This window comes from Pseudorca crassidens, chromosome 16 (genome assembly GCF_039906515.1).
Source record: "Pseudorca crassidens isolate mPseCra1 chromosome 16, mPseCra1.hap1, whole genome shotgun sequence".
NCBI lineage: Eukaryota > Metazoa > Chordata > Mammalia > Artiodactyla > Delphinidae > Pseudorca > Pseudorca crassidens.
Window position 1 is genome coordinate 60,527,037 of NC_090311.1, and position 23,203 is coordinate 60,550,239.

The following is a 23,203-nucleotide window of genomic DNA, read 5'->3' on the forward strand; positions in this document are numbered from 1 at the left end:
ATCTTCATATCACTATTATGAGAATTTTGACTTCATGGATCCCCTAGAAGAATCTCTGAGACCCTCAGTGTTCTGTGGGCCACGCTTTGAGTGTGAACTACCAGTGTAGCTGATTTGCAGGAACTGCAGACATCATAGCAGGTGACACTTCCTGAGAGTTCATTGTGTGCCCAGCACTGTTCTAAGTGCTTTTTGCTTAACATTTTATCCTCATAGCAGCCCTCTCAGGTGAGAGCAACTAAATCAGAATGCTGGGGACATTCTAATATCCTGCCCTAATCCATGCTGTGGTCTGAATTTTAGATTTCAGCATTTCCAATGAAGGTGGTATTCCTTTTAAGTATTAAGTACTCAAAAGTGACATTTATAGTAGACACACTTGCATGTATCTGAAACTTTTTACTTAATAAACAGTCATGTGCAATGAGCCCAGAACACTGAATTTCCTTATTAGTGGGTTTGCATGAAATCTTTTTTTTTTTTTTTTATGCATATTTTTGTCTTCTTCAAGGGTGCAGAGACCACCCAGCCGGTTAGCAGGGATGGGATAGAGCCTGGGCCGGCTTCTGGCTGGCTGGCTGGCTGAATTGATTTCTGGGCTGTACCCTGGGCCGAGTGTAGAACCATACAGATGTGCCTTTGACCTCTGCCTGTACCCATTCACCTGGCTGGACCTTGGGCATTTCTGTCAGGGGCTTCTTCATGGTCCAGTTGTCGAGTAATATTATCTAAGGTGATTTAAGTTTATGTCTGATCATCACCTGATAGGTTGACACTTTGGAAGAAGAGCTTTGCTGACAGGAGTTTATATTGGACTGGAGTGCTCCTTTTTTCTTTTTTTAATTAATATTTTTTATTGGAGTATAGCTGATTTACAGTGTGTGTTAGGACTAGAGTGCTCTTTCTTTAAATATATATTTATTTTATTTTTGGGTCTTCGTGCAGACTTTCTCTAGTTGCGGCAAGTGGGGGCTACTCTTCGTTGCAGTGCACGGGCTTCTCATTGCAGTGGCTTCTCTTGTTGCGGAGCACGGTCTCTAGGCACACGGGCTTGCGTAGTTGTGGCATGCGGGCTCAGTAGCTGTGGCACGCGGGCTCTAGAGCGCAGGCTCAGTAGCTGTGGCACACGGGCTTAGTTGCTCCACGGCATGTGGGATCTTCCCGGACCACAGATCAAACCTGTGTCCCCTGCATTGGCAGGCGGATTCTTTTTTTTTTGCAGTGCGCGGGCCTCTCCCTGTTGTGGCCTCTACCGTTGCGGAGCACAGGCTCCGGACGTGCAGGCTCAGCAGCCATGGCTCACAGGCCCAGCCGTTCCGTGGCATGTGGGATCTTCCCGGACCAGGGCACGAACCTGCGTCCCCTGCATCGGCAGGTGGACTCTCAACCACTGCGCCACCAGGGAAGCCCTAAAATTAATTTTTATTGGATTACAGTTGCCTTACAAGCCTGTTATTATTATTATTATATATATATATTTTTTGCTGTACGCGGGCCTCTCACTGTTGTGGCCTCTCCCGTTGCAGAGCACAGGCTCTGGACGCGCAGGCTCAGTGGCCATGGCACACGGGCCCAGCCGCTCAGCGGCATGTGGGATCTTCCCGGACTGGGGCACGAACCCGTGTCCCCTGCATCGGCAGGCGCACTCTCAACCACTACGCCACCAGGGAAGCCCGGGAGTGCTCTTGAATGAACTAGTTAGGAATTTCTCTTCCCAAAATCAATTATGCCAAATTGAATCATTCTTTTACAATCTAAGAAGATCACACAGCCTTGCCCCTCAGTGTGTGTTATCACACAAGGCAGTGTACCTGAGGATTCTGTTGCTTTCTTCATGTGGATTGATTTCTTGTCCTAGAATGATCTGGCTTGTGAGGAAAATTAAAAAGCAAGGGGGCAGTGCGAGAGGAGAAGCAGGGAAGAAAGAACCTTTGTCTTAAGTAACAGAAATAATAGCTTATCTGAGCCAGAGGTGATGGGATGTCAGCCTAGCAGCTTGAAAGCTTTATTGCCACAGATTCCTTCTGTGATAAGAGGACTATTTGGACCTTACTTCCTCCAGATCAAGGCAGGCTGCCTCTAAGCGTATGCCATTCAGAATGATTAAATGGGCAGTATTTTTATTCTGCTCTGCAGAATGTTTTCCAAAAGCAAGATCCTCTAAAGAAGGGACAAGTGCTCTTTGTCATCGAAGGTATTTGTGACACCAGCTGTTTCATCGAGTAGTCAGTGTTGAGTGCATTGTGTTATCTCCTGCTCTTAGGGAATCTAAGTGCACAAATTCTCCTGAGAAATGTCTGAATGCGGGGGACCTGAGGCAGATACTGCCTCTCCTGGGGTTCCTCTCTCTTGGTTTCCTAGCAACCGGCTTGTTGCCATGGCAATGCATTACCCAGGCAGCAGATCCACTGCCCTGTGGAATGTGTACTCTGATTGTTGAGATTGGGAGGCTGCTTGCATTTTCTGTTACCGCCTTTTTTTTTTTTTGATAATTAGACTCGAACGGTATTTAGCATATGTTAACTGAAATATTTAAAAGGAATAAAAAAGATTTTATATGGCTAAAATAATAAGACTGATTGTTTTAACAAATAGGGCATAAAACACACATTCTAGGAATGATTATCCCTTTCATTCTGAGGTGGTTTTTGAAAATCTTTGTTAATTATATGGTGTACATGGACTTTAAAATATCGCAGTGGAGGTAGGCCTTAGTAAAGACTTGTCATTTGGAGACGATTTTGGTGAGTGAGGTAGATGATTAAGCTGGTATTATAGTTAGGCTTAGGTTTGACTGCAGACAACAGAGACCTAGAATAATGGTGCCTTAGTTATGATTGAACTGTTCCCATCTATCATAGCGAGTTCAGGAGCCAGGCAGTCTAGGGCTAGCATAGTGGTTCTACTTCCAAAAGAATTTGGAGACCCAGGCTCTTCTAGCTCAGTGCTCTGCATCATTGAGGTCTAGGCCCTTTCTTCATGGCCCATCATGGCTGCCAAAGTTCCAGCCATCACTTGTCTTTAAAAGTGCAATAATGTCTACTAACATCCCATCAGCCAGAATGTGGTTTCATGGCCAGACCCTGCTACAAGGGGGACTGGGAAATGTGGTTTTAAATTTTGGCAGCCATGTGTGTAGCTAAGAATTTGTGGTTCTGTTCCTTTGAAAGGAGTGGAGAATAGATATAGGGAGCAACTTGTGGTCTGTGCCACACTGGGTGATAATTGTTCCCTAAAGCAGGTTGTAAGGTTTAACTATTTTTTCTGATTTTAAAAGTAACATGAGAAAAAATTAATTTATGCTAGTATACAAAAATTAGAATGTGAACACCTCCCTTTGTCATCCTTTCCCTCGAGTCCACCATTAACAAGCCAGTGTACAATTAACTGAGCTTCATAAGTACCAGGCACTCTCAGTGCTTTCTGTGCCTTCTTATTAATCTTCACAGAATTCCTGAGAAGAGGGCACTCTTTTTTTTAAAGGAAGTTAATTAATTAATTAATTAATTTATGGCTGGGTTGGGTCTTCGTTGCTGCGTGGGCTTTCTCTAGTGTTGAGCGGGGGCTACTCTTCGTTGCGGTGCGCGGGCTTCTCATTGCAGCGGCTTCTCTTGTTGCGGACCGTGGGCTCTAGGTGTGCGGGCTTCAGTAGCTGTGGCTCACGAGCTCTAGAGCGCAGGCTCAGTAGCCATGGCCCATGGGCTTAGTTGCTCCGCGGCATGTGGGATCTTCCCAGACCAGGGCTTGAACCCGTGTCCCCTGCGTTGGCAGGCGGATTCTTAACCACTGAGCCACCAGGGAAGCCCCAAGGGCACTCTTATTTTCCATATTTTGCAGATAATTGTGGCGTTAGTAAGTTGTCTGAGGCTTGGCTTTAGTAGACAGCACAGCAGGAATTTCGTCAGGTCTGTCTACCCCCAACACTCAGGGCAGTGATCATGTTGCCATACTGCCTCTGTGCCCTTCCAGAGAAGGAGAGGTTTTTGAGGGGGCTTTTCTAAAAAGTGGGTTCCAAAAATATTTTCAACAGTGGCAACTTTCTTGGGATTGGAGGGCCAATCAGCCTGTAGCTCCAGTGACGTGAATTACTGAAAGCTTTTCACTGCTGGTGGTACTGGTGCTTCGCTGGGCGCCTCTCATTTTTGCCCACGCAGGGCTTCTTGTTTAGCTCCTAGCTACACAGGATCGACTCCTGGGCTCATTACAGTGGGGCCTGTGCTTCACTCTCCTGGTGATTTCTGGGTCTTGAATTTAGCAACCAAGAACTTCTGAGGTTGCTGGGAAACAGCTCTCTAGGTCTTTGAGCTGCCAGTTAATGACCTGATTAAATGTAGAGAAAGCATAGAACATCCTTGATTCAGCTATTTGTGGAACACCTGTTCTGGGCAAGATAGTAGATGTGAAAAAGGTCTTCCAGTTGCTACTGTGGATAATAATAGTAATAGTGCTCATTGGACTGCTGTAGCATGCCAGCACTGCCCTGTGTTTTACAGTCGGTTAATTTTTACAAATCCCTTGGGGTAGGTACTAGTAATAGCCCCATTTTGCAGATTGGAAGACCAAAGTCTGAAGGTCACATGACTAGAAGTGGTAGAGCCATGATCTGAACCTTCACTGTCTGATTTCAGAGGCAGTCTGGTAGGGGAGTCAAGATAATGTGGGTAAATTAAGATACCAGAGAGAGAGATGATGGTTGAGAGACTAATACTCTGGCCGTTGAAAGTGCATAGTTACGTCGTCTCTTTTCTCAAAACAATCCAGTGATCAATGGCTTCATCCTCATTTTACAGATGGAAAACAAGCTGAGAAGGATGGCGATATGTTTAGGGTCATTTGGACAGGACTTGCAGGCAGATCTTATTTTCTTTTCAGTATACCGTGTTTGAAAAACCTTTAACTTGTTAGATGGTGGGTAAGTTGCCTTAGAAGCCTCGCTCTAAACTTGGGGTTTAGCCCCTTCTCACTTAAGAAGTCATCGTAAGAGCAGCTAAAACACACACGGCTGTGGTGAGCTCTCCCTCCTTCCCTCCCTCCCAGGCTCACTGAGGATTTTGGGTCAGAGTCTAGAGCGGCCACCAAGCCCATGACAGATCCAGCTCGTGGCAGCTGTTCTCAAGACAGTAAAATTCCACTACAGCCTGTCTTTGATAAGTGACCTACATGTGGAGTGGTTTAGAGCACATCTGCTTATTTTCTTCTAAGCCTAGGAGTAAGAAGGGAACAGAGCCCCCACCCCTTTCCTAAGGAAATAACCACTGAAGTCTTAAAAAAACAAAAAACAAACCTGAAACCCTGTCCTCATAAAATGAAACTTGGTTGTGGGGTTTTAGTGTCTCTGAAGTGATCATTTCTCTGACTCCAGCCCGCCAGCATTTGTCACTGAGGGCTCAAATGCCAGGCCCTTGAACTAAGAAGTGTAGTGCTCGCCTTACCCTGAGCAGTGATCCTTCTTAATAGGACAAATTTAATCAAATCTCCAGGGTGTCAGGCAGACGTTCTAAGAACTGTCTTAGAGTTCAGCCTGTTGCCTCAGGGAAGGAAGTTGGTTTTTGGGGGCAGTGTGGGAAGATGAAAATAGAGATGAAATCTTTGCTGGGAAGATGTTTTGAGAAATAACTCATAAGAATGTAGGTTAGGGTAATTTTCATATTGGTTATGTGTGAATACTGAAAATGTCATTTGCCTCATTATTCTAACAGTGAAGACTTTTGTAGCCCCTAGAGGTCTTCTAGCCCCGCTCACCACTCAGGATCCCTCTGACACAGAATCCGTGTAGGTTGGGCATTTCGTTTCTGCTTGGTTGCTCCCACTCTTGTAGAGGTCATCACATAACAAGCCAACTCATTCCCTTTTTTTTTTTTTTTTTTTTTTTTTTTAAGCATCAGTTTAATGGTTAGAGGACAGTTCAGGCTTCAGAGTGAGAACTCTGACTTCAAGTTGAGACTCTGCACTTATTAGTTAGAACCTGCTTAATCTCTCACAGGTTTCCTTAATTTTTTTCTTTCTTCTGGCTGTGCCGTGTGGCATGTGGGACCCTTATTCCCTACCAGGGATCAAACCCCGCGTCCCCTGCAGTGGGAACGTGGGGTCTTAACCACTGGACCACCAGGGAAGTCTGCGATTCCCCTTTTATAGCCTGTGGGTGTTAAGTGTGTTCCTTACCTTGAGCTGTGGTCTGCTTCCCTTCACCTCTACCCAACCGCTCTGAGGTCTGGGATCGGAAGCCACCACCCAGAGCAGATCCACCCCCATGTCAGAGGTGGAAGGTGTCCTTCACCTGTGAAGATAACTGTGCTTATCCCGGAAACCTTCTCTCTCCCAGCTAAACACCTGCAGTCTCCTAAGGGCCTCGCCTTCCTACCTGCGCTTGTCACTCTCCCACGGGAAGCAGGGTGCGCAGGTGTGCTCTGCCTGCCTGTGTCCACTCACGCCGCAGCTTCTGAGCCCCACCTCTGTCCTTGTGCTGTTGGCTTTTGCTGCCCTGCTTTTTCTTTCAGCCCAACAGACTTCACATTTAAATTTAACCCGGAGAGTTTCATTTTCCCAGCTGTCAGTCTTCAGCCCTTGCTGTCCCTGCTCCCTGCTCAGCCTTTTTGGGATGAGCCTTCCACTCCATTTAGGTGCCCATCATCTGGATCTCCCCACCTCCCCCTCGTTTCTGCCACATCACAACTGGGTGACACTAACACGAGCTGTCGCCCACAGCATGGACCATGGGCGACACTCATCACAAGGGATGAGTGCCTGGTGGGGCCTTTCCCAGTGGGCCTGAGGTCTGCTGGAGCCCCGCTCCTGAAAAGACAAAAGTGTTCTTTCCCTTCAGCAAAGATCACTGCTCTCCCTCAGAATGTTCAGGAATCCCCCTCCCCCCGCCCCGCCCCACCAGTCTTTCAGCTGCCTTCTTTCAGGTGCCAGTTCAATTTTCATTTTGAAGAAGCCACCTCCGGCTCCCTGGAACAGTTGGGCATTCTCCTTGCAGCTCCGTGTTTCTGCTAACGCAGCACCATTATTCCTGTGTCTGTCCCTCCCACCTGAAAGCACTGCTTGTCGCGGTCAATGGAGTTGATAATTGCGTCTTCATCTTAGTTGTTTTCCCACTTCTGTGGAGAAAAACCATGCTTACCCCGAGAGCTTTCAGTCCCCAGCTGGAGTCCCTGGACAGGTGTTGAGAACCCCCTGAAGTGGTGTGAGGGTGTTGTGTATTAGTATGTTTTCTGAGGAAGGGATCTATGTTCCAAACGTGTTCTCACCCACTGTTTGATTCCCTCTCAGGAGACCGGCTCCCAAAATAAGCCCCTGAACCTCTCAGCAGGTCACGCACTTGGCATCGCCAGGCTTGTTTCAGCCTCATTACCAACCCTGAGGACACGCAGTTGTTTCGGGTCATCTTAGGAAATCGCACCACAGACCATTTTAATAACGTGCACCTTTATAAATTTGGCTTTAGTTTGGAGGTAAATGGGGAGGTCTTGGTGAGAACTGAGTTTCTGGGAGCTGGGACTTCAGTTTTCATTTCTTAGTGTCCCTGCAGTCCGTTTTAGGCTTGGATTGGGTGACCTCTCAGGTCTGCCAGATTGGCCACCAGGCATATATTTTACCTCTAGTTCTGAGGTGGGGGCTTGTTACCATTCAGCGACTGTTAGGACTGGGAAATGACCTTGGGTTCTGCAGTAGCTGGACCAATCTCAGATAGAAGGGGCTACTTTTTTAGTCCAGAATAGCCTGGCCAAAACAAGTAACAAGCCTTTATAGCAGGTGATTACTCTTTCAGGTTCCTAGGGGGAGTAAACAAGTTACAAAGTATTCTTGCAGCTTGGGCCTATGATAGTGCATTGTGTTCGGGGAAACCTGATAGATTTTGGTCAGTTAAAGCCGGTTCCTGGCTGGAAGTTTGGAGAAAATCCCTAGACTGAGTATTTGTAAGGATGGAGAGTGGTGGTCAGGCCTTGTGCAGGGAGCCCTGCTTTTATCTGCCGAGGTCCATCCTTCCGGCGTCACTGTGTATCTCTGTATGTTCCTTTGCCTAGAGACTCATTTTGTAGCCTCCTGTTCATAATTCGAGCTCCTAATTCAGATGTAGAAGCAGGCGATGTACTTAGTGGGTACTGTTCAGGGGAACTGGGAGGCCAGTGCCTGAGAGGAGCGTGGGAAGCGCTGGTGGGAGCTGCCAGGTCTGGGGCTGGCTCTGTGACCCCCTCACTCCTCAGAGCCCTTACCCTCGTGACGGGACTCCTGCTCCCCTCTGACCTCCCGGGACCTACGGCTGAAGGCTGCAGCCTACCTTGGCTGTGTTATGGTTAACCATCTGGGGAGTGTGGTACTGTTTTGAATCGGGCACATGTTTACCCACAGAGACCAGATCAAACCAACAGCTTTTGGAATGAGGCCAGTTCTGTTGAGTTCATGAACTGGTTGTGGGTTGTGATTTTTTTGCTCCCCAAAGGGCAGAGAAGGCTGTAATCTGGGCAGATTAAGAATTCGTTTGGTGGTGTCTGAAGGGGCGCAGATCATCTGGCTTGAGCTTTCTGGGGACCTGTGACTCCGTGTCTGCATGAACAGTTTGTCGAACTATAGCTAGTCTTGAATAGCTAGTAAAGTAATAACAGTATTTCCTTTCCTTCCTTCTAGTTTTTTTTTTTTATTTTTTTATTTTTTTTGCGGTACGCGGGCCTCTCACTGTTGTGGCCTCTCCCGTTGCGGAGCACAGGCTCCGGACGCGCAGGCTCAGCGTCCATGGCTCACGGGCCCAGCCGCTCCGTGGCATGTGGGATCTTCCCGGACCGGGGCACGAACCCGCGTCCCCTGCATCGGCAGGCGGACTCTCAGCCGCTGCGCCGCCCTCCATGTGTTGTAGCCTATGATATGTGTGTGTGTGTGTGAGTGAGAGAGAGAGAGAGAGCGAGAGAGCGAGAGAGAGAGAGAGAGAGAGCGCGCGCGCGCGCGCGCGCGCGAGAGAGAGAGAGAGAGAGAGAGAGAGAGAGAGAGAGAGAGAGAGAGAGAGAGAGAGATGTCTATAGAATTACTGTGTCCTCTCTTGGTTTACAAGGTGAAGCAACATGCAGCATGACTCCTGCGGTTCTAAATCTGTTTCTACGTGGCTGTGGGGTTTTCTTCTCAGACCCAAGCCAAATGTTTTCTGTTTACAGTAGAAGTTACTTCAACCCTCCTGTGATAGCTGCTGTGCAGTCATACGTCTGCATGTGGCCCGGTGTAATCTGTTGCTTCCTAGTGAGATGTGAATGTGAGAGTTTTCTCCCCAGTTTTTAGTTCCAGAATCAAGGAATACCATAGTTCTCTCAGGGCAGTTTATAAAATATTCTTTAAAATTACACACAAGCAACATGACATGGGGAATTTAAAAAAGTAATTTAGCCAACCATCTTGTTTTATTTTCTGATTTTTGTACAACCCCAATTTCATATTCTTGAATATTTTTCTGTTTGACGTACATCATTTTTATAAGTATATTTAGCAACTGCATAATATTTTTTTTATAAATTTATTTATTTTTGGCTGTGTTGGGTCTTCGTTGCTGCGCATGGGCTTTCCTCTAGTTGCGGTGAGCGGGGGCTACCCTTCGTTGCAGTGCACGCGCTTCTCACTGCGGTGGCTTCTCTTGCTGCAGAGCATGGGCTCTAGGGGCATGGGTTTCAGTAGTTGCAGCACACAGGCTCAGTAGTTGTGGCTTGTGGGCTCTAGAGTACGGGCTCAGTAGTTGTGGCGCACGGGCTTAAATGCTCCGTGGCATGTGGGATCTTCCCCGACTAGGGATCGAACCCGTGTCCCCTGCATTGACAGGCGGATTCTTAATCACTGAGCCACCAGGGAAGCCCCTGCATAATATTTTGGTAAGAATATCACTAGTTTTTTCCCTCTAGTTTTGACCATTCAGGTTACATCTGCCTTTTTTTTTAATGTCGTGAATTTGACTTTATATATATGTGTGTGTATATATATATATATATATATACACACACATATATATATATACACTTAGGCATATTGTATTTTACCTCTTGAATTACTGGATTTCCCTAAAATGTTTTATTAGAAGTGGATTTTTGAAGAGGGATTTTTTCCCCTCAGTTCTTGAAATATATTAATATATTTTGAGAAGTACTTACTAGTCACACTGCTGTCAGCCTTATAAGAATGCATCTTTTTCCACAAATTTATCACTATTTGGTGGTAAGGTTTTTTGTTTTTGTTTTCCGTTGACTACTATTTTAACTTTAAAAATATGGTACCTTCTTGCTTTAACCTGCATTTCTTTGGTTCCAGGTGACTTGAACCTTTCTTCTGTTTTTTTTTTCCTTAATCCCATTTCTGTGGTTGTGACTTCCGCCTGAGTCCTTTCCTTGTTACACCATAGATGAAACTCTGTGTGTGCAATCGGTTTCGAATGGACATACCTACACTTTGTGATATCCAGGCTATGTAGTTTTGTTTTTTTGCTAGCAAACTTGTTTATGTGCAGAAACTCACCCAGTTGATTATAAAAGGTCTCTTCTACTAGAACAACATTAAAAGCCATTGTTTTATGTAATGAGGATATGACTCTTTGTGTTCTCATTACAATTTTTTTTTTTTTTTCTGTACGCGGGCTTCTCACTGTTGCGGCCCCGCCCGCTGTGGAGCACAGGCTCCGGACGCTCAGGCTTAGCGGCCATGGCTCATGGGCCCAGCCGCTCCGCGGCATGTGGGATCTTCCCGGACCGGGGCACGAACCCGTGTCCCCTGCATCGGCAGGCGGACTCTCTACCACTGCGCCACCAGGGAAGCCCTCATTACAATTTTTTTAACTTTGGCCATTTTTCATTTCTACAGAAGTTAAAATCTCTATTTTTAAACCTGCCAGTCTTTCCTCTTGTGATTTCTTTCATTACTTCATGGAGATTTAAGATGGTAAAGATTAAAAGGACTGATCTGATACTGTTTAAAAATAGTGTGAGAGGAAAATGGTGAACCAGGTAGATTAGTCCCTCTCAGCCCTGTGACATATGATGTGACAACGCAGCTCCTTGGCTCTGTGGCTCGTGTCTCATACAGCTGGTGAGGGGCCAGCCTAGTGTCCCGCAAAATGCCAAGGCCCCTGATGCTGGGGAAGCAAGTGAGGTGGGCCTGGTAAGTGGGAATGGGCCGCATCCTCACACTGATTCTGCTTGCAGCTCTCGCCAGCCCCGTCCTGGGCCTGAGAGAATGTACCCGAGGCTCGGCCGTGTGGTGCCAGAACGTGAAGACGGCGTCTGACTGCGGGGCCGTGCAGCACTGCCTGCAGACTGTCTGGAACAAGCCGGCCGTGGTGAGTGCCTCCGACGGCTGGGCCTCTGTGTCCTCTGTAACTGCTGCCCTTTACGGAGCGCTCTCTCCTGCTTCCTTTTGTTTGTTCTTCCTGGTGAACCTGAGACCTGTTTGTGGGTGGGGGTACCCATGCGGAGGAGTGGCGGGCTGGAGCGGGGAGGCTCCATTCCCCCAAGGCCGCCCAGTGTCCTGGTGGCACAGATAGGGGGAGGTCCTGCCTGTCCTCCACCGCGTGCCCCATGCTGCCCTCCAGATGCAGCTCCCACCTCTCTACCCCACATAAGGGACCGGCAGGTGCAGCTCCCATTCCCAGGACAGGGCACACGGGTACAGCTCTGTCCTTGGTCACTCACTCAAAGTAGATGCTAAGCTTTTGAAATCCTTTCCCCCCTTTTTTGGTATTTTTGTCTTTTAAACAGGCAGATCACTGATTCAGACCCTAGAGCTTGGTAGCTATCTAAAATTTTATTTCCAACTATAGCCAGACTGGAAAAGATGCCACTGATTTTTCATCTAAACAGTGATAAATATAGCACATTAATATGGGGAATACTCTTAAGATGACAGACCTCAAGTGCACACTCCACGCAACCTGAGTCCTCAGGAGACGCCCGAGCTCTGCTGGCTGGGCCAGGGGACTACAGGAAGTGCTGTTTGTTTGCTCTGGGATGTGCTTCAGCCTGTGGTACAAGGCAGGTTTGATTGCGTGGAGCTTGAGGTCTAAAACATGCCGCTGGCCACTAGTACTCCTTCAGTAGGAGAAGAAGAATTAATTCAGTAACACTGCTCTTTTAGTTTTCTGAATTCACTGTCTTAAACCACTCTCTGTGGCCAAAATTACTTTCAGATTTGGTTTCTAATTTGCTTCTGATCTTGTTTTTAATACTGCTTCCTCTTTTGAAGTTTAATGTATCACGGGGGCAGTTTAGATCTTTCTCTCTTGACAGGACAGTCTCGTGGATACCGGAACCTCTCGGGCATCATGCACAAATTCACGATATCATAAGTTCACGATACTGAAAAAAAGGCACATGTAACCTGAGTGGCCGCATGCACAGTATTAGCCTGATCAGGTCCGAAGGTTCAAGGCGGTTTCTCTAAATGCAGCTAAATTCACAGGTGTTCCTTAATCTCACCCAGAAGTGTTAGTTCCTTCTTCATGGGTTGAAAATTGGTTGACATAAAGAAGGGAGCGCCCCAAGAGCTTTGAGGACTGGCTAGAATTTCCGTGGTCCTGGGCCATGTAGGGATGCCAGTCTTGTCTAGAAGACTCGCGTCATGTCTCTGAGCTCTGCAATGGTGACGTGCGGCCTTCACTGGCACACAGCACTGCCCAGGAGGTGGAAGGCAGACAGAGCGCCGGCAGCAGTGCTGGTGGGAGTGCGCAGAGGTCTGACTGGGCCTTGTTTCACTGCCCGCACCCTCTTACTCTGTGATGTTCCGTCACGTTACCGATTTTCTCTGATTTCTGCTGCCCTGAGTTCCAGCTGACTTTTGAGCCTCAGTTTCTTCCCAGAGCTGTTGTGAGCATGAATGCGAAATGTAGCCTGTGCCGTGTGCACTGAGCAAGGCGCTGAGGGGTATAGAGGGTACAGGAAGAGGGTTTCTATCCTGCAGAAGCACAGCGTAGCGTGATCAGCCACATCTAAGCCTCCCCCGCGGTGTCCACTGCTTCTCACCTAGGTTGGGGGACCGGGATGTGCCAGTGTGTCAGAGATGGCCATGGTTAGATGAAACAGGAAAACGGCCATGGCAGTGTTCAGCTGTGTGCGGTGTGAGTTATGTCCTACGAATACAGAGCTCTCTCCCTCGTGTTCCTTCCTCTTAGAAATCCCTCCCCTGCGACATATGCAAAGACGTCATCACTGCAGCCGGTGACATGTTGAAAGACAACGCCACTGAGGTGAGCCGCCACCAGGGTGTGTGACTGCGTGTGAGTGGTGGCCGTGTGGCCACGTGCATCGGTTCCGTACAGAGCTGTGACTGAGGGCGTCCAGCAAGGAATGGTCTAGGCTCAGGTCGGAAATAACTGTCCTGTGGGTCACAGACTGCTTCTGTCATGTAACGTCCCCCACCTCCATCCTTTAAAAATGTAAGAACCATTCTTACCCACAGGCTGTACAAAAACGGGCCGTGGGCCCTAGTTTGCTGACTCCTGGGCTAGGCGTCAAATGCCCGAGGTTGATCGGGACTTTGTATCATATGCCGTTAACCTTTAGGTCCATTTTTGGTGACTTCTGCTCAGAATTCCCTGTGCCAGTGAGACCGCAGGTCAGAGGATCTTCGTTCTGAATACTGCTCGCACCTGCTTTTTGCCTCCCTGACCTGGCAGGGCCACGGCTCCACACTAGCCCTCTCCCAGGTCCTCTTCCCCGAGGGCCACTGTTTCTAGCCTTCACGTTTCTGGAGTTGTGGAGGGCCTCTTGCTTTCAGCCCGTTTGTGGAGAAGGAGTCCATCCTGGTCCGACCCTTGCCTCTGTCCTCTCTAGCAAGAGATCCTCGTGTACTTGGAGAGGACCTGCGACTGGCTGCCCAAGCCGAACATGTCTGCCTCCTGCAAGGAGATCGTCGACTCCTACCTCCCGGTCATCCTGGACATGATTAAAGGACAAATGGTACGTGATGGAGAGTAGATAGACTCTTCCTTCAAGGCACCTCTGGGGCCCGGGGGAGGTTCCAGACCAGATTACAGTGACTAAAACGGAAAGTCCGTTCATAGACTGAGATTTCGTCACCAGATCTTTTGTACAGTTTTCGTCCAGAATGGCTTGGGCAATGCAGACCACTCTGCTTGTAACGTTCAAGGGTTGGGGAGGGTATGGGAAATGGGAACTCACAGAATTAATGAAGGAATGTAAACTGGTATAACAGTTATAGGTGCTGACCTGATAACTCATGTCAGCTACAAGGATGCTTGACTTTCATTCAGTAAGTATCTGTTATGCATAAACCATGTGCCAGAGGTTGGGTTTTCAGCAAGGAACAAGGAGCCAGGTTTGTGGAATTTGGAAGGACCCTAAAAACCTCCAGTGGGGCAGGAGTGTCCTGAGATGGGACCAAGGTTTTGGTGAGGAAAGCAGGGGTCACATCACGCAAGACCTTTCAGGCTGTTTCAGGATTGTCGGTGCAGTGGGGAGGTCTTGGAGGGTTTCACGGGGAGAGGTGAGATGACCCCTTTTCAAAGGGGTTGGTCTGGTCTGGGTCCCACCAATTGGGAGTTGCAAGAGCTGGCAGGGCGGTCAGGTGTGAGATCTGATGGGGACAGTGGAGGCGGACAGCTGCACATGGTCTTAGTGGATAAACGGACTGGACTTGCTGGTGGAGGGGAGGAGTTAGGCATGTCTTCCATGTTGGTGGCTGGCACCCCCGGGAGTGGAACCATTTGTCATAATGGAGCCATGGGGCTGGCCAAGCAGGTCGGGCGGTTTGGTTTGAGATGCGCCTGTTAGCTGGGCGTGCGCACGTGAGTCATGCCAGGAGATGAGGAAAGGGAGAATTCGAAGGCGCCAGGTGGCCTGTTTCCTTCTGGGGAGAGGATTTCCACTTGTGCCTCTTTCCCCCCAGAGCCATCCCGGGGAGGTGTGCTCCGCTCTCAACCTCTGTGAGTCTCTTCAGAAGCACCTGGCAGAGCTGAATCACCAGAACCAGCTCAAGTCCAATCAGATCCCGGACCTGGATATGGCTGAGGTGGTGGCTCCCTTCATGGCCAACGTGCCCCTCCTCCTCTACCCTCAGGACGGGCCCCACAGCAAGCCCCAGCACAAGGTGAGGCAGTGGGCCTGGCCGCCCAGGGCCCCGTGCCCTGTCTTTGGTTGGGTTTGAGCTGTGACACGAAAGGGGGCGGCGTGTGCGTACAGCTCTCAGACTGGGGCCTTATTCCTTTACTTGATTCTGCAGTTCCACAACCCACCGTTCAGATGGTTGTGCATGGAGGTTCTGAAGAACCGGGATATCTAACAGACGCAGAGATGGTTCCCCCTTCCTGTTAAGCTTTACTATAATCAATGCCCACTTGATTTTAAACCTGTCAGTCCCTTTAGAGCCTGTAAAAACACATTAGGAACAGTTCAGGGACTCACCCCTGGTGCTGCAGTTACGAGCATGTCGGAATCTGAACACTCTTAGCTGTTTTTAGGAATATGCAGTGTTTACAGACCAACTGCCCCTGTGTCTCTAGGCTGATGGGGACGTTTGCCAGGACTGCATTCAGATGGTGACTGACGTGCAGACTGCTGTGAGGACCAACTCCAGCTTTGTCGAGGCCTTGATGGACCACGCCAGGGAGGAGTGCGACCGCCTGGGGCCTGGCATGGCCGACATGGTGAGCCTTACCTCAGGCATCGGAGGACGTTCTGGGCCAGGGAGCTGGGCTGTGGAGACAGCAGTGGGGGAGGCAAGAAAAGTTCACTTCCTGGGGCGCCATTTCAAGTTCCAGCCTGAGGGCTTTGAAGAAGAGATGTTCAGACAATTCCCAGTTCCCAGAAAGCAGCCAGATATGTGGTGGCTACTTAAATACCTGGCTGGTTAATTGAGTCTGGATATGTAACAGAACTCGTGGGACAAAATAGTGGAAGGAGAAGGAGACCACTTTTGTGAAGATTTTTTTTTTTTTTCTCGCAGTCACCACAACTTTAAGAAACAACAGTAGAACCACTTAGAACCCTGTTCTGGTTCTAAGGCCTGACTGTTGTCTATTCGTAATTCTAGGTGTGCTGTCCCCGCCGCCAGCAGGGTGGTTGCCCAGGGGAAGCCACGCGCCTGGCTTGTAAGAGGCTCACCCGGGATGCCTTCCTTACTTTGGTGAATGTTGGTCCTCCAGGCTCAGAAACTCTTCGTTAGCCCCGTGGGGGGTTTATGTCTTGGACTGTGTTCCCATTACCCACACTCATGAGATTGATGTCTAAAACCAAAATGCCATTTAGTACCCGACCACTAATGAACCTCTGCAAGGCTGGACGTGGGGAGGCCAGCTGTAAGAAGTCCGCTCTGGGAGCTAAGGGTTCCTTTCTGTTAACTTTCTTTAAAACCTGTGAATCTTTTAGCCTCATTGAAGTATCTTGGTATATTTGCTGTGTCAGTTGGCTTCCCCAGGTTAACCTCTCTGAGAGCTGTCATATCACCTTGTTTTCTCACATATAGAGGCTCCCCAGTCATGACCAGATAGGGTCTGCAGGAAATACCTAGATTTTTATGAAAATCATTATAACTTAACTGGATTATACTGGATTTAAACTTTATAATCCTGTCCAAGAATGTGTGAACGGATTTGAAAAGTAATCTCTGATCCATCATAGTGTATCTTGTAGCCACACTCACTCTAAATTGCCACTGAGTAGTTGCCGTGTGACCTCGGGGAAAGTATGGGCCATAAAAGGAAATTGGAGGACCTCATCTCTAAGGGCCTTTGGAAAACATTTTCAAAACACTTTTGCACACGTGTTTTCCTGTAAGGTATGGAGTAACCAGATTGCCATTTTTTATCTTATTGAGACTTGCCCAGAGCAGGCATTGATGATTCCACTCTTGGAAACTTGCTTGATACTCACCTATTGACACTGTTGGAAAGGGTGGGGTTTTGGTGTGTTGTTGTAGTAGTGAGTTTCGCTAACAGTCTGTTTCTCTCTCCCCAGTGCAAGAACTATATCAACCAGTATTCGGAAATTGCTATCCAAATGGTGATGCATATGGTAGGTGGCAGGGGAAGCTCCTTGTTAGCATTTTTCTTTGTCTCAAACTGTGATTTCTAGGATTTTGAAAATTATATGGTTTAGTTTCCCTTTTACCTTTAAGTACTGAATTGGGCCAGAATGAGCCCTCTTTGACCAGCAGACTGTCCACCTGCAACTCAGTACCTCCCCCTTGCCTTCCCCAGGTAGGGGAAAGGCTGAAGTAGCCTGACCCCCGGGACTGCCCTGCTGGCTTCCTGGTGGTTGGTTTGCCGGTGCGTATGTGAGCTGGCCATCAGATTTCTAGCATCTGGCTTTCATTCTGGGACCCTTGGGAATAGTCTGCTCTGTAGCTAGGCCAGGCCTGAGGATTGCTGTCTTCCAGCCTGAGTTCTGAGGCGGGAGCATCCGCCTCCCAGAGCTGGTCCTGCACTCTGCAGCAGTGTTAGCTGTAGCTGCTGCTGGAGCCCGTAATTCCTGCACTTGCTTCTCATGCATCCAGGGGGTAGGGGCATTCCTTCATTATTAGAGGTAGAAAATATCCAGAAAGCACAGTGAAGCCAGCTCGATCCACGCAGCAAACTGTACAGGGCAGGGAGGTCTGAAGGCATCCTTACATGGGGAAGATGCACTGGCCTCCTGAGATCTGATCTGCAGTGGGTGAGGGGCGAGTTGTCCTTTTTTTCTCTGTCATGCTGACTTCCCAACTATGTTGAGACTGGCCTACAGTCCTTGAGTTTGTTCTCCTCAGGGACAAGTAGATACATATGCGCATTCCTGGTTTTTCCCTTAAGATAGGTAACTAAGACTGGAATTGCTGAGTCAAAGGGCAGGGCTTTTAATAACACAGGCTTACCTCAAAGATACTGCAGGTTTGGTTTCAGACCACTGCAGTACAGTGAATATCACAATAAAGTGAGTCAAACGAATTTTTTGGCTTCCCAGTCATATAAAAGTTATGTGTATACCACACCGTGGTCTGTTACGTGTGCAGTAGCATTAGGTCTAAAGAAACAACGTACATACCTTAATTAAAAAATACTCCATTGCTAAAAACCATTAACCATCATCTAAGCCTTCAGTGAGTCATAGCAGTAAAAAGTTGAAATATTGTGAGAATTACCAAAATGTGACGCAGAAACACGCAGTGAGGAAATGCTATTTATTGGAACAATGGGGGCCAACAGACTTGCTTGAAGCAGGGTTGCGACAGACCTTCAATTTGTAAAATCTGTGAAGCTCAATAAAGTGAGGTATGCCTGCATTGTCAAACCAGCCTTCCAGGCTGGCATTCGGCCACCTGGGGGCAGATTGCCCTGAGACCTGGGCTGGGGATCCCTGACCCCTCCGGGTGTATTAGATATTCGGACACACGCCCCTGATTTGAGCAGCCCTGTGTCTTGTTCCCGGCCGCTCATCCCCAGTCTGAGGTGAGGGCCTTGCAGGCGTGGTGGGCTTGGCTTCTGAGCAAGGAAAGCCCCTCCTAACGTGTTTTCTGGGCACCTGCTGCTCAGTGTTTTGCCGTGGCGTGTTAGGGGCATGGGGATGGTGCACCAACAGGCTTCTGGGGGCAGTGTGGTCTGACCCTTGAAGGAGAGAGTAGCTTTCAGGGTCCCCACGTGCATGCAATAGTAGGAACAAGGTAGGTTGCTGCTAGGTGACCGGAAGGGCATTTCACCTAAACTTCTGGTGACAGACATCCTTATACCTGGTTAACTGCTTGATTATTGTTGTTTTAATTTTTTCTTAACTGTTGTGTCCTTTCCTTTCTCTTATTTTTTTCATCTCCGATTTCCTGTTTTTTTGTTCAGCAGCAGGATCAGGTATGTGCTGGGAATTTGCTTGTAGTAGTGGGTCTGCTGCTGCTTGTTGTTAATTTTGCTCATCCTTTTTTGTACGGCATCGTCAGCTCTGACAGATAACAAGGAGAGATTGGGAAAGGCAGGCTCCCTCTCCGTGTTAATAACTTGGCTGGCAAGGGAGCCTCCGCATCTCTCCCGTGTGGTTCAGCACTGGGAGGGGCCAGGGGCCTCACTTCCCCTTGGGGGGCCCAGCAGATGAGGCCCGCAGAGCCTTGCACTCTGGTTGGAGTCAGCGCCCAGCCAGCCACGTGCAGGCCACCAGTGTGGTGGGGAACCATCGGTGGCCTCAGCTTCCTTCAGTGCAGGCCCAGCTTCAGTGGGACACCTTGTTTCTGTCATGATTCAGGAGAGCATTGCATGTCATTGGTCGTGTTTTTCATCGCCCCAGAAATGCTTCTGCATGAGCAAGTCCTTTGCAGATAGCCAGCAGACTGTCCCCCTGTCTGTTGGCTCCAGAGAACTGGAAACAGTCTCTTGATGGCTTCTGCCCCTCTGGGTGACGGGGTCCTTTGGGCTCTGGAGCCACACGAGACAACTCAGGAGCCAGGCCACTGGGGGCAACACGTGGGGACCGAGCCCCCAGACTAGACTTACCGAGCTAGTGCCCTTTCGGGGTTGTACTGAGCACTGCCCTCCTTTGAGTACTGGCATCCGTTTTTAGAATTAAAGATTTTCAAAGGTATTGTGAAGTCTAAGAGGAGAGGACTTTGGTTGAAATATCTGAATTTTCACCTAGCCCTCCTCAGGGAGTTAGTGCGGCAAAGCTGATCTGAGACAAAGCAGCCACACCTCCTCATCTTTGTCCTTTTTCTAAAAAGCTTTTGCTATATCTTCAACCCCTTTCTGATTTTTGCCCGTTCTTAAAGCCTGCCAGAGATAGGATACTTCTAGGATATACTTTTCAGAATTCTCCAGCCTTATTTAATTTTAGAGCCTTCCGCATGTTAAAACAAGATGAACCATAGCCATGAGCTACTCTTTCCCCTTAACAGAGCCCGTCTTAGCAATCCTGTTCCCGCTGCTTTATGATTTGCCAGTGGGAGCAAATGCCGTCAGGCCAGGGCTAGTTGCATTTGTTTACAAAGTATACCAAGTGTGTATACTTCACTTGCTCTTGGCCATTGTCGTAGTGAAATGGTCAAGATGTCCAAACTATCTAGTTCTTCTGTGGTTTGCTATCTGGAGGGGAAAGGGGATCTGGAGACCTTGTGACTTGAAAAGATTCATGACATGGGGAGACTGGGTTTTCGTTTGTAGTGAGTCAGTGTGTGTGTGTGTGTGTGTGTGTGTGTGTGTGTGTGTGCAATTGTGAACGTAGAATGTGGCTTTTTAAAAAGCCAGTATTTCCCCTTAATGTATAATTTTAAAGCGTCCTGCTACTGAAAGATCCGGTATGGTTTTATTTCTAACACGTTTGGCTTTCTGTTAGTTTATGGGCATCGTAGTTCTTCCTCTAGAAAGAACATGTAGCTTATTACTTCCTCCTCCTGAGGGCGAGCCAGCTGAGCTGAAAAACAGACCAGGTGTCCTTGGAGTTGATTCGATTGCCCTTGAAAGGTGCCAGGAGCTTTGCTTCCCTGGGTGCTCCGCGGCTGGAGCGGATAGTAGTTCTGTCTGATCACTCTTCAGAGCTTTGCATGACCTCCTTCCCCATGTGGAACTGGTGCATCTGCGTTTGCACAAGCCCCTTTAGATTTAATGTGGGCTCTTTGGGGGGCAGTCAGCTTTGACACTGGGTCTAGGATGTTCCTCCAGCACCCCGACTTTGTGTGTAGAGCGTGGGACAGGGGGTGGTGGTTTGGGCCTGCCTCTCACTGCTGCTTCTGTGCTCTTTTTAGCAGCCCAAGGAGATTTGTGGGCTGGTTGGGTTCTGTGACGAGGTGAAGGAGATGCCCATGAAGACTCTGGTGCCTGCCAAGGTGGTCTCGGAGAACGTCATCCCTGCCCTGGAGCTGGTGGAGCCCATAAAGGTACCTGGTGCCGTTGGTTTTGTGATGCCCCGCCACTCCACATTGTCACACCCTACAAGGCACACACTCTTTTGGCTCCCTGCTTGGCTTTTTTTTTTTTTTTGCCGTATGCTGGCCTCTCACTGTTGTGGCCTCTCCCGTTGTGGAGCACAGGCTCCGGACGCACAGGCTCAGCGGCCATGGCTCACGGGCCCAGCCGCTCCGCGGCATGTGGGACCTTCCCGGACCGGGGCACGAACCCGTGTCCCCTGCATCAGCAGGCGGACTCTCAACCACTGTGCCACCAGGGAAGCCCTCCCTGCTTGGCTTTTAAAGGTATTTGAGTTTGAGACCATTAGTTTACCATTAGTTTACAGTATCCCCTAAATTGATGCAGGGCCCCCTACCCTCGTACATTTATCTCCTTGGTTATAAACCCTAGTGCTCATGGGATCAAGTCTACGTTTTTAGCACACCATTCGAAATCATTTTTCAGTGCCCGGCTCCGACCGAACCTTTCCGATGTGCTTTCTGTGGCCTCGCCCACCTCCTTCCCCATGCTGTGGCTGTGGTACAAACTTGATGTTTCCAGAACAGGCGCCCAGCCACGTGATGTCTTATCACATGGCATGTGTGTGCACTTCTTGTTCCAGAACTTTCCATGTCAGTGTCACTTGACCTTTAGCTGTCTCGTCTCCTCCTGTTGTCTTCTCTCGGCACGTGTACTGTGTGGACCACACAAGGGTTGTGTCTGGCAGAGTCGGAAGCGCTGCTGCCGCCCCTCCTGTCCAGTCGAGACGCTCAGAGGCTCTGGCCCACCTTGCTGACTGAGTTAGTGGCTGGAGAAGATGGAGAGTTATAGCTTGTACTCTAGCCGCATGTGATACTTACATTTAAAAAAAAAGAAAAATTCAGTTCCTTGGTTACACTAGCCACGTTTCAGGTGCTTAGTCGTAGACTCATGTGGCTAGCGGCTGCTGTATTGCGTGGCACGGCCAGAGAATGTGGCCACTGTCACAGAAAATTATGTTCAACAGTATTGTTTTATCAAAGGAGGTGATTGCAACCAAACGGACATTGAACGGACAGCTCTTTGGGGTTGGGGGACAGTTTCACTGCTTCTGTTCCTGGTTTTGGGGGGGTGGTAGAGGATTGGGGAAAGGGACAGGTTTCCCACCATCTAGGAGCAGCAGGGACTGGGGCTTGGACACTGGGAGGAAGCCACACCCCATTCTGAATGCAGCAGGAAGTGGCCTTTGTGTGACGCTAGCCCGTCCTGGCCTCTGCCCCACTCCTTTAGAGGAGCAGGACCGAGGAGTGAGGCGAGGCCCTCAGTGTTAGTATTCTTCTGCCCTTTCAACAGAAGGATCCGGTCCCGGCGAAGGCTGATATTTACTGTGAGGTGTGCGAGTACGTGGTGAAGGAGGTGGTCAAGCTGATTGACAACAACAGGACCGAGGTACGGGGATTTCGGGAAATGCTGGCCCTGGAGCCAGAATGGCGTGGTGGGAGGACCCAGCCCGAGAGCTGGGTTTGGCCCTTGTGGGTATGGGACACCAGCCCGGGAGTCGGAACCACCACTTCCCAGCAGCGGATCCCTCTGGGCTGGGGCCGGAGGCAGCCTCTTTGCCCTGCTCTGTAGGTCTAGCCTTTGAGGGAGAAAACAGCACCTTGCTGTTGGCTCCCTGGTCACATCAGCATTTTCAGAGTCTCTCCCACCCCACGCAGCCTCCCATCTTCTCACATGAGCCTCTCTTCTGGGTGTTTCAGGAAGAAATAATTCATGCTTTGGACAGCGTGTGCTCGAAGCTGCCCTCGTCCTTATCCGAGGAGTGCCAGGAGGTAGTGGACACTTATGGCAGCTCCATCCTGTCGATCCTCCTGCAGGAGGCGAGCCCTGAGCTGGTGTGCAGTATGCTTCATCTCTGCTCCAGCCGGGGGCTGCCTGTGCTGACCGGTGAGCCCAGTGCGCGCGAGGCCGGCCGGCCCCTCTCGGGTTGGGGAGGGCCTTGCCAGCACTGAGCCTGTGCTCTCTTGCATAGCACACGTGATGCCGCGGAAGGACGGTGGCTTCTGTGAGGTGTGCAAGAAGCTGGTGACCTATTTGGAGCGCAGCCTGGAGAAGAACAGCACGAAGGAGCAGATCCTTGCTGCCTTCGAGAAAGGCTGCAGCCTCTTGCCTGACCCGTACCAGAAGCAGGTACGCTGTGGGCTGCTTTCGGCCAGAATGTCAGACCCTGCTTGGGACATGCAGGAGCTGGGTAGCTCGCTGAGTGTGCTGCTCGTTGAAGTTTTGAGGGAGAAGCAGCCATTTCTGCCTCTGGCGTGGAGTCCGCTGAGATTTTCTTAAAGGTGCTCTGTTGGCTTAAGTGGAGCCACTAGGGGGAAAAGAACGTGAGCAGGTGGGGGTAGGTGTGTCACCCGG

General features: G+C 49.3%; 1 protein-coding gene across 3 annotated transcripts in view; it reads left to right on the forward strand.

Annotated features, from left to right (window-relative positions):
• The window catches only part of PSAP (prosaposin), a 33,225-nt gene that overhangs the window by 7,343 nt on the left and 2,679 nt on the right, over nt 1–23,203 (forward strand). The window contains exons 2-12 of one of the 3 annotated variants that reach the window (XM_067710645.1): nt 11,169–11,302; nt 13,130–13,204; nt 13,791–13,916; nt 14,866–15,066; nt 15,479–15,622; nt 16,932–16,988; nt 18,779–18,790; nt 20,668–20,799; nt 22,142–22,237; nt 22,549–22,735; nt 22,821–22,978. In XM_067710645.1, coding sequence (XP_067566746.1) covers nt 11,169–11,302; nt 13,130–13,204; nt 13,791–13,916; nt 14,866–15,066; nt 15,479–15,622; nt 16,932–16,988; nt 18,779–18,790; nt 20,668–20,799; nt 22,142–22,237; nt 22,549–22,735; nt 22,821–22,978 — 1,322 coding nt within the window. The remainder of the gene's footprint in view (nt 1–11,168; nt 11,303–13,129; nt 13,205–13,790; nt 13,917–14,865; nt 15,067–15,478; nt 15,623–16,931; nt 16,989–18,778; nt 18,791–20,667; nt 20,800–22,141; nt 22,238–22,548; nt 22,736–22,820; nt 22,979–23,203) is intronic. The other 2 variants (XM_067710646.1, XM_067710647.1) reach the window with 2 other exon arrangements.